Raw genomic sequence first — 13751 nt, 5'->3', positions numbered from 1 at the left:
GGCACATTCTGCTTCAGTGGCCTGGTTTTGAGGGTTCAAATCCGGGCATGGACCTACACCACTCATCAGCCATGCTGTGGCAGCATCCCACATATTAAGTAGAGGAAGACTGGCACAGATGTTAGCTCAGAGCTAATCTTCCTCAAGCAAAAAGCATGAGGAGGACTGGCAACAAATGTTAGCTCAGGGCTAATCTTCATCAGCCAAAAAAAAAACAAAACACTTTCATTTACAATAGCATCAAAAAATAGTTTTTTTATAGTTTGCGTTTCTTTATAGTGAGAGTCCACATTCGTTGGGTCAATGTCATCATATCCTCCTATAAAATTTAAATAACGTTTCCTTCCCTTCTTTTAACATGTTTATAATAGCAGTTGGAAGTTTCTGTCTGCTAAGTCTAATACCTGAGCTCACTGAGAGTCAGTTTCTATTAACCACTTTCTTTTCTCTCAGTATAAGTCACATTTTTCTGTCTCTTTACACGTCTCATAATTTTTTGTTAAAAACTAGACATCTTAGATAACATATTGTAGCAACTCTGGAATTTCATTTATTTTTCAGAATTTTTTTTTTAATTTTAATCTCCCTGGTCTTAAACTGTGGCATCTGTGTCCCCTGCAGTGTGGGTATCTCCATGCAGGTTTTAATTCTTATTTACATTTTTTTAGCCTGGCTTCCTAAGGAGTATACCCTGTATCTGAATAGCTTAGTTTTCAGCTAGTTATTTGGGCTACGGTGTTCATTCAAACATCTCAAACCTGCTCTTCAATCTGGGTGTGAGTTGGGAAGAGCACATTCAAGGCTTAGCCAATTCTCAGGTCTTGGCCCTTGCTTTCTGCTGGACACTCTCAATCCCTCCTGCACATGTGCAAAGTTTCACAGCAAGCCGGGGTGGAGAACTTAACCCTTCATGGATCTCTCATCTCCAAGGTCTGCCTGTTAAATTCCCAGCTGGTCTCCAATTCATCCCATCTGGTACCACAACCTGAGACTTGAAAATATGTCTGCTTGTTACCTACCAAGTTCACCACTTCTGGTTGACAAATACAGGTTTTACTCATTGCCCCAAACTGAGTTAGCCTCTCAGGCAGCAAAGCTGCTCATTTTACAGGCCAGTCTGATGGCCTAGTGGTTAAAGTTTGGCATGCTCCACTTCGGTGGCCTGGGTTCAATTCCCACAGAACCACACCACTCACTTGTCAGTAGCCATGCCGTTGTGTTGGCTCACACAGAAGAACCATAAGGACTTACAACTAGAATATACAACCATATACTGGGGCTTTGGGGAGGGAAAAAAAAAAAAGAGAGGAAAACTGGCAACAGATGATAGCTCAGGGCGAATCTCTAAATAAATAAATAAGACAAAGCATTTTTGGAAAAAAAGCTGCTGATTTTCCAAACTCTGGTTCTTGCCAAAGGTACTGGGGCAGGGGGCGACAGTAGAAGCCTCATGCAAGAATGCTGTAGACTTCCACTATTCTTCCCTGAAGCTCTAGCAGTTTTCCTAAGAATAAATGTTTGTCAATTTGTTGTCTACCTTTGGCCAATTTCCAAAGATCAAATAGTTTTGGGCAATTTTGCCCAATCTTACACGTGTGTGTGTGTGGAGAGGATTCACCAAACTCTTCATGCGGCCATAGCTGGAAGTCCCTCTCTTGTGGATATTTTTATGCTTGTCCTCTTTATTTTATAGACGAGAAAATAAAGATTCAGAGAGACTAGATCATTTGTTTAAGGTTAAAGGACTATGTGGTTTTAAACGGCTAATTTGTCCCTTAAATAGAAGATATGTGAAATGTGGTCATTAGAACCAAGAAGCACCTTGTTTAAAATATGTCTGATTTTGGATAGAACCCTTCTCTGAACATTAGTTTTCTCTTTTGTAAAAGTGAGATGATTGTTGTAATCCACAGATAAATGACTAAATCTAGGTGGGTCTAGATAAGTCTTATTTGTCCAAGTGAAGGGAAACATAATAAATGGGTGAAGAGATGAGAAAATCTGTAGCAGTGAAGATGGATAAAAGTGAAAAGGCAAAAGACTAAGCCAAAATACCAATACATTATTTAATAGATCTTTGCATATGGTTTGTAGTTGGCAACCTGCACAATGGCCCCCAATGATCCTACCTCCTGGTGTTTACACCTGTATAATCCTCTCCTCTTGAGTGTGAGCTGGATTTACTGACTCACTTCTAATGAACAGAGTATGGCAGAAGTGATAAAACGTCACTTCTGAGGTTAGGTTAAAAAAAACCTGTGACTTCATCACACTAAAGAGTTTCTGCAAGGCAAAGGAAACCAGAATCAAAACAAGAAGACAACCCACCAATTGGGAGAAAATATTTGCAAATCATATATCCAACAAGGGGTTAATCTCCGTAATATATAAAGAACTCACAAAAACAAACAACTCGATCAAAAAATGGGCAGAGGATATGAACAGACATTTCTCCAAAAAAGATATACAGATGGCCAACAGGCACACGAAAAGATGTTCAACATCACTAATCATCTGGGAAATGCAAATCAAAACTACACTAAGATATCACCTTACACCCGTTAAAATGGCCATAATCAGCAAGACAAAAATAATAACAAATGTTGGAGAGGTTGTGGGGAAAAGGGAACCCTCATACACAGCTGGTGGAATGCAAACTGCTGCAGCCACCATGGAAAACAGTATGGAGATGTCTCAAAAAACTAAAAATAGAAATACCATATGACCCAGCTATCCCACTAGTGGGTATCTATCCAAAGAAATTGAAATCAACAATTCAAAGAGACTTATGCACCCCTATGTTCATTACAGCATTATTCACAATAGCCAAGACTTGGAAGCAACTCAAGTGCCCATCGACTGATGATTAGATAAATAAGATGTGGTGTGTGTGTGTGTGTATATATATATATATATATATACACACACACACACACACAATGGAATACTACTCAGCCATAAAAAAAGACAAAATCATCCCATTCACAACAACATGGATGGACCTTGAGGGTATTATGTTAAGCTAAACAAGCCAGACAGAGAAAGACAAACACCACATGATTTCACTCATACGTGGAAGACAAACACACGGACAAGGAGAACAGTTCAGTGGTTACCAGGGGGAAGGGGGCTGGAGGGTAGGCACAAAGGGTGAAGGGGAGCACTTAGATGGTGAAGGACAAATAATAATGTACAACTGAAATTTCACAATGTTATAAACGATTATGACCTCAATAAAAAAATTAAAACTGTGGCTTCCATTTTGGGTGTTCTTGGATCTGTTGTTCGGTGTGGAGTAAGCTGCCATGTTGTGAGTAGCCCTACGGAGAAGCCCATGTGGCATAGCAAGGAACTTAGCATCTCGCCAACAGCCAGCGAGGAACTGAAGCCTACCAACAACCACATGAGTAAGTGTGGATGAGAATTCTCAAGTCCTAGATGAGCAGCCTCACCCAACACCTTGATAACAGCCTCATAAGAAATCGTGGACCAGAGGGACCAAGCTAAGCCACAGAGGGATTCCTAACCCACAGAAAATGTGAAATAATAAATGTTTGTGATTTTAAACTGCTAAGTGTTGGCATAATTTGTTACACAGAAATAGATAACACATGTTTAAATATTCCTGCTTTTCTTTCTGTCATTAAAATGCTATCTCACCTATATCCTAACTCCTCAGAAAACACTCTCCCCCAAACTATCTTCTTAACTCATTTAACAAACATCTGTGCATATATACCTAGGTTTCTGTGGGAGACACTAAGACATGAGATTTGTTCATTGGCTTTAAGATTATATAGTCAAAGGCATTTCTGAAATATCTTTGAATAATTTGAGATTCAAGAGAAAATTTCAAAGGTTGCTTTGAAGAAAGAGAAGATAGGTCTGTAAAGGACTGACCTGAAACAAAGTTTTTGTTCCATAAAGAAAACTACAAAGCGAAAAAATGACACTGAAAAAAACTAGCACGGCACTTGCATCAAGCCAGGAAATTGCTTAGTTTAACACAGGCCTGTTCGCCAGGCCTTGAACACGACAGAAGTCCAAGCTAAGTAGATATTCTAAGGATGTAGAAGATCCAGAGCGCTATCATCTTATATCTTGTTGGTCTTTCATCACTGCCCTCATTTACAGGGTGGAAGATGGCTTACTCTTATAATCCAGGTGGTCTAGCCCTGAAAGAGGGAGGGGGAAGCAAAGGACAAGCAGCTGCTTTTTATGGTGTGACTTACAAGTTGCTCACATTGACTCCACTCACATCCTATTACCTAATATTTAGTCACACAGCCAACATCTATCCACAAGAGACGCTGAGAAAGTCTCTAATTAGGGGGTCATGTGCCTAGCTGGAACACGGTGGATTCTGTTACTAAAAAGAATATGAGGAGAATGGATATAGTATGGGGAAACAGCAGTAACTTCTAATCAGGACCTAGGTTGAAAACTTGAAAAACTTTGAAAAGTTTAATACAATTGATCTTTAGTGGCAGATCTGGACAATACAACTAAACTGTTAATTACCAGAAAATGCACAAGTCATATTACTGACATAACCTGATCTAATCACTACCAGGCTGATATCCAAATATTTCTAAGCCATGAAATGTTCTATTTTTGAGTACGGCGGTGGTATAACATATCATAAGATATTTCAGACTGAAGAAACTTCCAGAGATCACATTGTTGCTTAACACTTGGTCCTACTTATCCCACAGAACCTTACAGCAGTTCAATATCGACCAAACCAACACCTACATTTGGCCATTTCCCAATGAAGAGATCATATCTGCTATCAGATGTTACTGCAAAAAGGAGTGAAAGTTTATGAGCAGGTAGGCTGTATGCAAGTTAGAGAAACATTTGAAAAGAAGCAAATCTGTGTAGCTATTTTACATTGACTATCTCCCGTATGTCAGATACTATGCTAGGTGTTGTGAAAAATACAGAGGCATTAAAGATGCAACACAATATTCCTGACTACATATTATGCAATGTCATTTATATGAAATTTCTAGAAAAGGCAAAACTATAGAGACAAAAAGCACATCTGGGGGCAAGGCAGGAGCAGAAATTGACTGCAAAGAGATACAAGGGAACTATTTGAGGTGAAGGTGTTCTAAAAGTGGATTGTAGTGATGGTTGCACAACTGTATATATTTATTTAAAATCAAACTGTACACTTAAAAGGGGTAAATTAAGGGGCTGGCCCAGTGGCGCAGTGATTATGTTCACACGCTCTGCTTCAGCGGCCCAGGGGTCTAAGGTTCAGATCCTGGGTATGGAGCTACACCCTCCTCATCAAGCCAAGCTGCGGCGGCATCGCACATGCAAAACAGAGGAAGACTGGCAGGAATGTTATCTCAGGGATAATCTTCCTCAAGCAAAAAGAGGAAGATTGGCAACAGATTTTAGCTCAGGGACAATCTTCCTCACCAAAAAAAAAAAAGAAAAGAAAAGAAAAGAAAAAGGGTAAATTAATTAGAGCTGTTTTTTTTTTAAGCCCATAAGCTCCATATTTCTATCATCTATCTTCCCAGAATCTATGAATTCCTGTTTGAGAAAACACACACACCATACATTTTAGTGAGGAACTAAGCAGCTAATATCCTGTAGATCCAGATATTCTCTGAAATCTTCTCAGAATTAATTATTTCAACTAAGCTCAACTTTTCTGGTCTTTTCTATTTTTTTCCTACGTATATCATATCTGGCCTCTTTCTTCAATATTCTATTTATATTGCCTGCCAAAAGCTTGAAAGTAAAATTTACTAAATAGTCTGTTGAATAAAGCACCATTTAGAAAAACAGAGGCAAAAAACATATTTCTGGTACTTTTCTAACTATACAGCCTTATCAGGGAAGTCACAGATTCTAAAACTATTTCCTCAGCTATAATTTAAAATAATTTCTCACAATTTAATTATTAAAATTTAAAGCACAGCAAACTAATAAAATCCCAACTATTACTACACAGAGTCTTACTCTATAGCACAGTCAGGTATTAAGATATTTATATAATAATAAGTTTTATCCTAAAGTCAGTCACAGGATTCGATAGAACACAACTTGTTTTTTTAAGTATTGTGGGAGAAGATACTATGAAACAATGTGTCCTTTTGAGATATCTCCATTAGTCTTTGAGCATTTCCTTGCATTCTGGAGCAAAATGTTCTAGGCTCAGCTTGAACTCTCTCTGTCTCAGCCCTGGAATCAGCCATTTCTCGAAGGAACACGGATTCCTTTTAGTGGAGAATGGTATTTAGAAGCTAAGATCTGGACACTCAGTGTATTCACTGTTATTGGATATCCCTTCTCCAAGGCTCTCTCAGTGGGCAGAGCTAGGTAATGTATGCATGTATATATTTATGTATTTAACCAATCTCCGATCACTGCTGCTAGCTTCCTCCTCCACGTAGATGCCCTTACCACACATACTAGGGCTCCAAATTGGCCAAGACTTGGGCAAGACTCTTGATAATCATAAAATAGAATATTTAGCCTAAGTTAAGCAATTTTTTAAGAAACTATTGTGCCAATATTAAGGGCTTCCATATTTGCCTTCACCTATCTCCCCTTACATTCCCTATCATTTATACAGTCTGGTACTCCAAGCTGGCAAAGAATGGCTCAAGGTTACCCCCTTGACAGCTACTCACCACAAGTCAACAGATTTTACAGACTTCTTAAAATGAGAAAAAAACAAATTTCACCTCTTGGTAGCCTGATTAAGTTAACAGAGATTATTTGGCATTTTTCAGCAAAGAAAAATCTTGAACCTGACTTCCCAAGGACATTCCATTTCAGCACTTATTTAAACCATCCCTAGAAGTCCAGAGACATACCTTCTAGAGGTTATCAGGTACTGGAGCCTTAAGTCAAGCATTCATGAAATGCTACATGGAACTTACTTCCTATTACCCACTAGTAATCTACATCCAAAGCTTTAAAAAGTAGTACTGCTTTTTTCTTTGACTCCCATTTCTATAGCTTTCATCCTTGTATTCATATCCAAAAAAAAGAGATCGGATATATAAGCTTTCCTCCAAAGCACATTTCTCTTATAAAACTCTTCCCTGCAAACTAAAACAACCTGTTGGTAATAAAGCTGTAAAAACAAAACTTTAGGAGCCAGCCCCGTGACCGAGTGGTTAAGTTCGCACACTCCCCTTCAGCGGCCCAGAGTTCAGATCCTGGGTGTGGACATGGCACTGTTCATTAGGCCATGTTGAGGCGGCGTCCCATGTGCCACAACTAGAAGGACCACTACTAAAATATACAACTATATACCAGGGGGATTTGGGGAGAAAAGCAGAAAAAAAACCCAAAAAGTTTGGCAACAGTTGTTAGCTCAGGTGCCAACCTTTAAAAAAAGAAAGCAAAAATGTAATACGTACTGACTCATTATCAGGGATGCATGCATGGTAAGGTGGTTTTCTAATCACGGTGATGGATTTTGGATCTCTCACCTGGTTTCCTTTGGAAAGAAAGTAGTCTGCTGACAGCAAGACATCTAAACATACAGCACACACGGTCTCTAAAATTTAAATATGGGTCTCGAAATACCCAGTTACTGAAGAAAAATACTCTACTGCTATCATTTGGTAAAACTGTTGCATACTGGTTCCACTATACAAAAATCTAATTGCGATACCAGTAGTCAGGGTTGCTTTTAAGGCAACAGGTAGCAAAGACTGAAGCTACCTTATTTAATCCAAAACAATCCATTAACCAGTCAGAGAGCAACTGTAACAGGCTTAAGTACTTAAGAAAATACTATTCCCACAGTTGACCTTTGAAGAGTCATTCCCTGCTTCTCAAATTTCTTATATTTAAAGACCGCAATTCAACCTTACAGACCCAATTATAAAATTAGCCTCTGACTCATAATGGCTTAGAAGTCATCTGGTGTAAACTCCTCCCCGCCTCCCCAATTCAGGAATCTCTTTCATAAAATCTCAGAGAGATTACTCAGGCCCTCTTATACAATATGTTGAAAAGATCTCTAGACCTGGAAACATTGAGCTGGGTCCAGCCCAGGGTCTGCCATTCACTATCTAAAACGTCCTGGGATAAGCCATTTCACTTCTTCAGGCCTGTTTCTTCACGCATAAGAAGTGGGGAGTGACCAGATGACAAATAAGGTCTCTTCCTGTTCTGAAGGTACATAATGATTTCCAGTGAGGCCCACTATTTCAAGAAAGAAATAAATTCCATTTTTACACAGCTCTTATTATTAGAAAGGACCTTCTAAATTTCCAAAAATACACATTCCAAAGGACCTTCTAAATTTCCAAAAATACACATTTTTCAACCCTGAAATTTCACCTCTTGAAATCTACCCTAGAAAAATACGACCACACGTGCAAAGAAAACATCTATTAGCACTGTTTGTAGTAGCGACAAATTGGAAGCATCGATTAATAGAGAAAGAAATATAGTATGGTATAATACTATATGCCACAGTTAAAAAGAATGAAGGAAATCATATACTTACTAATAAGGAATCATCTTCAAACCATACAGTTAACCAAAAAAAGAAAGAGAAAATTACACAACATGTACATTTTGATGCCACTTATGAAAAAAGCTATGAAGATTTACACAGGTCTTTCTGCAAGGATGGAAATGTTCTGGATCTGCACAGTCCAGTACAGTAGCCACCAGCCACATGTGACTATTGATCTCTGAAATGTGGCTACTGTGTTTGAAAAATTGAATTTTAAATTTTATTTTAACTACTTTAAATTTAAATAGCCACATATGGCTACCATACTTAACACGGCAAGTCTAGAAGAACAATCTAAACTGGTAATAGCGTTAGTTACCTCTGGAGAGGAAACTACATGGGAGGGTAGGAGTGAACCAAGGCAAACTTTTGCTTTACCTGCATTACTTAAATTTAAAGCAAGTAACACTTAATACTTACATAGAAATAAAATCAAAAAGGAATAGGCCTTGTTGATATTGAGCCAAAAATCTGCTTATGAAGCACCACAGAAAAAATTTAGTTTTTGTCTTTTGCCTTCTCCAGACGTGCAAAAAATTGGGCAAGTACGGTAGCTTTCCCTAAAAACATCCTTTAAATCACATTTCCTCCCAAACTCTCCCTCCTCTGCACCCTCTTTTTTACAACTATAGTAATTTCTGGTACAAAAATGCACCAATACAACTATAAAGACTATTGACTCATTATCAAGGAAACAGGTGAAACTTTCTAAGAATGTTTTCCAATGGATTTGTGCCTCTCTGGGCAACAACCCTTGTAATATTTTTTTTTTTTTTGAGGAAGATTAGCTAACTACTACCAATCCTCCTCTTTTTGCTGAAGAAGACTGGCCCTGAGCTACATCCATGCCCATCTTCCTCCACTTTATATGGGGGACACCTACCACAGCATGGCTTTTGCCAAGCTATGCCATGTCTGCACCCGGGATCGGACCCGGCGAACCACGGGCAGCCGAGAAGCGGAACATGCGCACTTAACTGCTGCGCCACCGGGCTGGCCCCTATAATATTGTTTAAAAAAAAAAAATGTCCAAGATCCCCAAGTTTTCTCTTCTCCAAGCCAAACACCTCAATTCTAACCAGAAACAGAGCCAGAATCCTTTCACCATCACATAACTCTACCGTGGCTCAAAACAACAACTCAAGGGAGACCATAAACATTTCTTAGTGACTTATCTTAGTGGCATAGCATATTCACCCAGAGTCTCAGTCCAGACTTCCTCAACACCTAGTCATTCCTCTGTTCATAAATATTTACTGAATGCTACTAAACACCACGCACTGCAATTAGGGGAAGGGACAGAGCAATGAACAAGATCTATGTCAACAGAGCCTCTATCCCCAAAAGCCTTATCCTTAAAAGTTCTACTGAGATTGGTAAACACTGAGAAACCTCTATTTCAATTCACTCCAAACAGTCCAACTCACCTCATGCTGAAGTGAGGACCATGCTCACTTCATGCTCTCACTAGGACCACGAGACCCACAAAAAAAATCTTTATTCAAGCTTCTAATACAAGGAATGGAAATCTACACAATACATCCAAATACCCCAACACAACAGGGCTAGTCCAATGTGTAATTCTGAAATATCCCTTAGACCAAGTCTTCAACAGTCAACAGCAAAAATGTGAGGAAGAACAATGTAGCAGACAGAATAAATTTATTCTATAGCCATTCTCTTATTCTCTTTAGTATGAGATCGTGTCCTTCCTCCTTTTCTCTTTCCTTTTTTTAATATGTCAATATTCTCTAACTTATGAAATAATAGTTTAAGCAGAAAGTACCTGATTTTTGTTTTGGGTTAGTTTTAAACAGTCTTACTTGCCCAATAACAAGACAGTAATCAAACCTCTAGACCAAATATTTGTTGATATTTGTCCATGTCATCCACTGACTTAGAGGATTCAAGAAAGTTCCCTCTGCCCTAAAAATGCATATCCTGAACACACAGAGGAGCCAATTACTCCTCGAAAAAGTATACCTCAATAAAAATTAAATTATTACATTTTGACAGAAGGAAAAATTAAGCTTTCCCACTCTTTTGCTGTATTATTCACAAGAACATTAATACCACAATGAAACAGATCCAAACACACAGGATTACAGATATGCAAAATGTCTAACCAAACAAAGTAAGTATACTGGTGACAGTAACAATTGTAATTGATGGCAGTTACTTCCGTAACAATAGAAGTAGACAAACTCTTACCTAGGTTATTTTTGGCTAGTCTTAAATAGCATCCACACTGAACAGGACGTTTATATTTATTAAGCTTTAAAAAGGTGTGTTGGGTGGGCGAGAAGGAAGAAGAGAGAAAATGATGAGAAAGAACTCGTTAATAATAACAATACAAGCTCTATCACATAATTAAGTTTGTCACTAGCATCAGCAAAACTGCAAAATTTACTTAGTAGTTCAATGTGAAACAAAGCTCCCACAGGACACCCACCTCAACTCATCAATTTCCCCAACAAAAAATACATCTGTCCTTACCTTCTAGTAATCTGTATGCTTTCAGGTAAGGGTTAAAATGTAGAAAGGCAATAGAACATAGCACAAACAAAAGGGTTTTCAAGTCAGGCAGGCCTAAATTCTCCAGTTCAAGACCCAGATCTGCCCCTTACTTTCTGTGTGTAACCTTGGACAAGTCATTCAACCTCTTCAAGCTCCACTAGACTGTAAGCTCCATAAGAGCAAAGGAAACTTCTGCCTGACTTACTATTGTGGGTATACAGCATCGAAATGCCAGTTTCTTCTTGTATAAAGTAAAGGTTTTACAATATTTATCTCACAGCGGTAACTGGAGGATTAAATGAGATATTATGTATATAGAGCTCTGGCACAGTGCCTCATCACAGTAAATGCTCAATGAATGTTAACTGTTATTGACATCAACTAGCAACTACCAAATCTGAAAGTACTGTTTGAAGACTTTCAAATACTAATATGTATACAAAGTCTTTACCCAGTAAGTCTAAATTGCTCAACTGATGAAAATATTTCACAGAAAACCTACGAATGGTTTCTAAACCACTGGGCTGGGAATCTAATAGATGAACCCTAAATTGTGCGTAACAGACGCAAGTTACTAAAAGACATTCAGTAGACTTCAAGTTTTTCTGCTTCAAAAAACAGTCCATAAGAATCCTCCCCATTGGCTTCACAATCTGCCCTTCGGACGTCTCTAGCTGTCAGGGAACCCCCTCCTCCGCGCTCAGGGGGAGGAGAGAAAATCTCCGAGGTGGGGGGCCGAGGTTGGGGGAAGCGCACATCCCCGCGCCACTCGTCCAGACCCACCTTGAGCAGGATGGAGGGCGGCAGCTGATTGATGTCTGGGGCTTCAGGGGGCGGCTCCCTATGACAGTCACAGGGGTTTTCGGGGGGCTCCTGACAGTCCGCGTCGCCGCATTCACGCTGCTGCTGGGCAGGCGAGGGGGCGGTGCCCCCCGCTCGGACGGCGTCCCCGCCGGCCTCTGCTGGGGCAACTTCGGAAGTGGGAGAGGAGGGCGGGGGACAGAGAGGCTGCGATGGCTGCTCTGGGCCCTGGCAGCAGCCGGCGTCGGGGGGCCGCGGCGGCGAAGCGCCTCCCCCCGCGGGCCCTCCTCCGCCGCCGCCTCCACCGCCGCAGCCCCCGCCGCCGCAGCGGGGCTGCTTACAGGGGGTACAGGCGGGGACCCCGGCCCCCTTCCGCTTGCACACCATCTCAGGGGGCGTGGGGGGCTCGGCTGGCGGCGGCGGCGGCCCCCGGAAGAGCTGCACGGCGGCGGGCGGCCCCAGGAAGCGCACGGGCCCCACGCTGGCCAAGAAGAGGCTCCGGCCCTGCTGCTCCCAGGCGGCGGCCGCAGCCAGCCCCAGCTCTTTGCAGCAGGAGGCGGGCGACGAGGCCGAGGCGGCGGCGGCGGCGGCGGCGGCCGAGGAGAGCAGGAAGCGGCGGGCGGCGGCAGCGCAGTCCTCGGCAGCCAGGGCCGCGTAGCACCGCGCCAGGTGCTGCGAGGAGGCGGCCGCGGCGTAGGCCCCGTCCCGCGGCGGCGGCGACAGCGGCGGCTCCTCCTCTGGGCCGGCGGGGGCGGGCGCGCCGGGGCTGTGCACGATGAAGCAGAGCATGCAAGGCCCGCGGAAGAAGCAGTCCCGGCTCCGGGGCGCCGCCGGCTGGGGGGGCGCCTTGGCCGGGGTCCGGCGGGGCAGCCTGAGGAGAGGACGGCGGCGGCGGCACCAGCTGCAACAGCGAGGCCTCTTCTGGCTCGGGCGGTTACGCGGCTCCTTCGAGAGAAGGTGGCCCATATAGAAGGCCCCGAGGAGAGGGACCGGGATGGGGAAGTAGGGAGGCCCGGAGAGGCGGGCTCCCGGCAACGGGGCAGGCCGCTCGCTGGCTCGGCCTCGGGCCCGCGGCGGGGTCGCCCGCCCTGCGCACACACGCACACACGGGCACACACGCGACGGTGGGGGGTGGGCGTCAGCTGCGGGCCGCCCCGGCGCCCGACGGGGGCTACATGCTTTGCCCAGGGAAGCCGGGAGAACGATGGGCGCGAGCTTGGGGGACGCGACGGAGGGAGCGAGCCTGCCGCCTAGGCGACCAGTCCGAGCCCGACCCGCCGGCTCAGTCAGTCAGTGCGGCGGCAGGGGCATGCGAAGTCCCGCTCGGACCATTTTAACTGCGGCTCCGCCGGCGGCGCGCGCGCCCGCGACTCAGCTCGAAACCGCAGGAGCGCGCGGCCCGCGCGGGGAGGGGGCGGAGCCGGCGGCGGCGGCGCGCTCGGGGCGGGGGCGCGGGCGCCCGGCTGCTCACCCGGGACGGCCGCTAGGCAGGGACTGCTGGGAAGAAGCGGGCCGACGAGGACGTAGGGCTCGCGGGGAGCGGCGCACGCACCTCCCTCCGGTCGCCCAAGGTTTCTCGGAGGCCGCTAGGCCCACGCCCCCTTTGTGGGGCGGGAGGAGACGCTTCCGAGCCAGCTGTGTGACATCCGTTTGCACAGCCGCGCTGGCGTCCGTAGGTGTAAGTTCAAGAACTGCTATTGGCCGGGAGCCGCTCGGCTCTTCCCCTCACCCCCACCCCCAGGCTCCGAGACCTAGGCTGCCCTGGAGCCGTAAAGCCGGTTCCGGCGGAAGGCCAGCCTGGGTCCCGGCTGCCTCCGGTGGAGTGGCGGATTCGTGGCCCTTGGATGGGGTCGACCTGTGTTCTCACGTGAGGGGCTAACTGGTAGTGCAGCGCCGCCGTGTTTCTCCAACTTGTTTTCATACTTGT

At 43.8% G+C, this 13751-nt stretch overlaps 1 protein-coding gene across 1 annotated transcript in view; it reads right to left on the bottom strand.

Moving 5' to 3' along the window:
• Window positions 1–13197, bottom strand: part of FBXL17 (F-box and leucine rich repeat protein 17) — a 463835-nt gene extending 450638 nt beyond the window's left edge. The window contains exon 1 of the mRNA XM_023617906.2: window positions 11807–13197. Within this exon, the coding sequence (XP_023473674.1) occupies window positions 11807–12790 (984 nt within the window). The 5' untranslated portion in view covers window positions 12791–13197. The remainder of the gene's footprint in view (window positions 1–11806) is intronic.
• Between the last annotated feature and the right edge of the window lie 554 nt (window positions 13198–13751).

The sequence above is a fragment of the Equus caballus genome, chromosome 14, assembly GCF_041296265.1.
Source record: "Equus caballus isolate H_3958 breed thoroughbred chromosome 14, TB-T2T, whole genome shotgun sequence".
In the NCBI taxonomy this organism is placed as follows: Eukaryota; Metazoa; Chordata; class Mammalia; order Perissodactyla; family Equidae; genus Equus; species Equus caballus.
The sequence above is the reverse complement of the archived record's forward strand: the minus strand, read 5'-3'. Positions and strand labels throughout refer to the sequence as shown.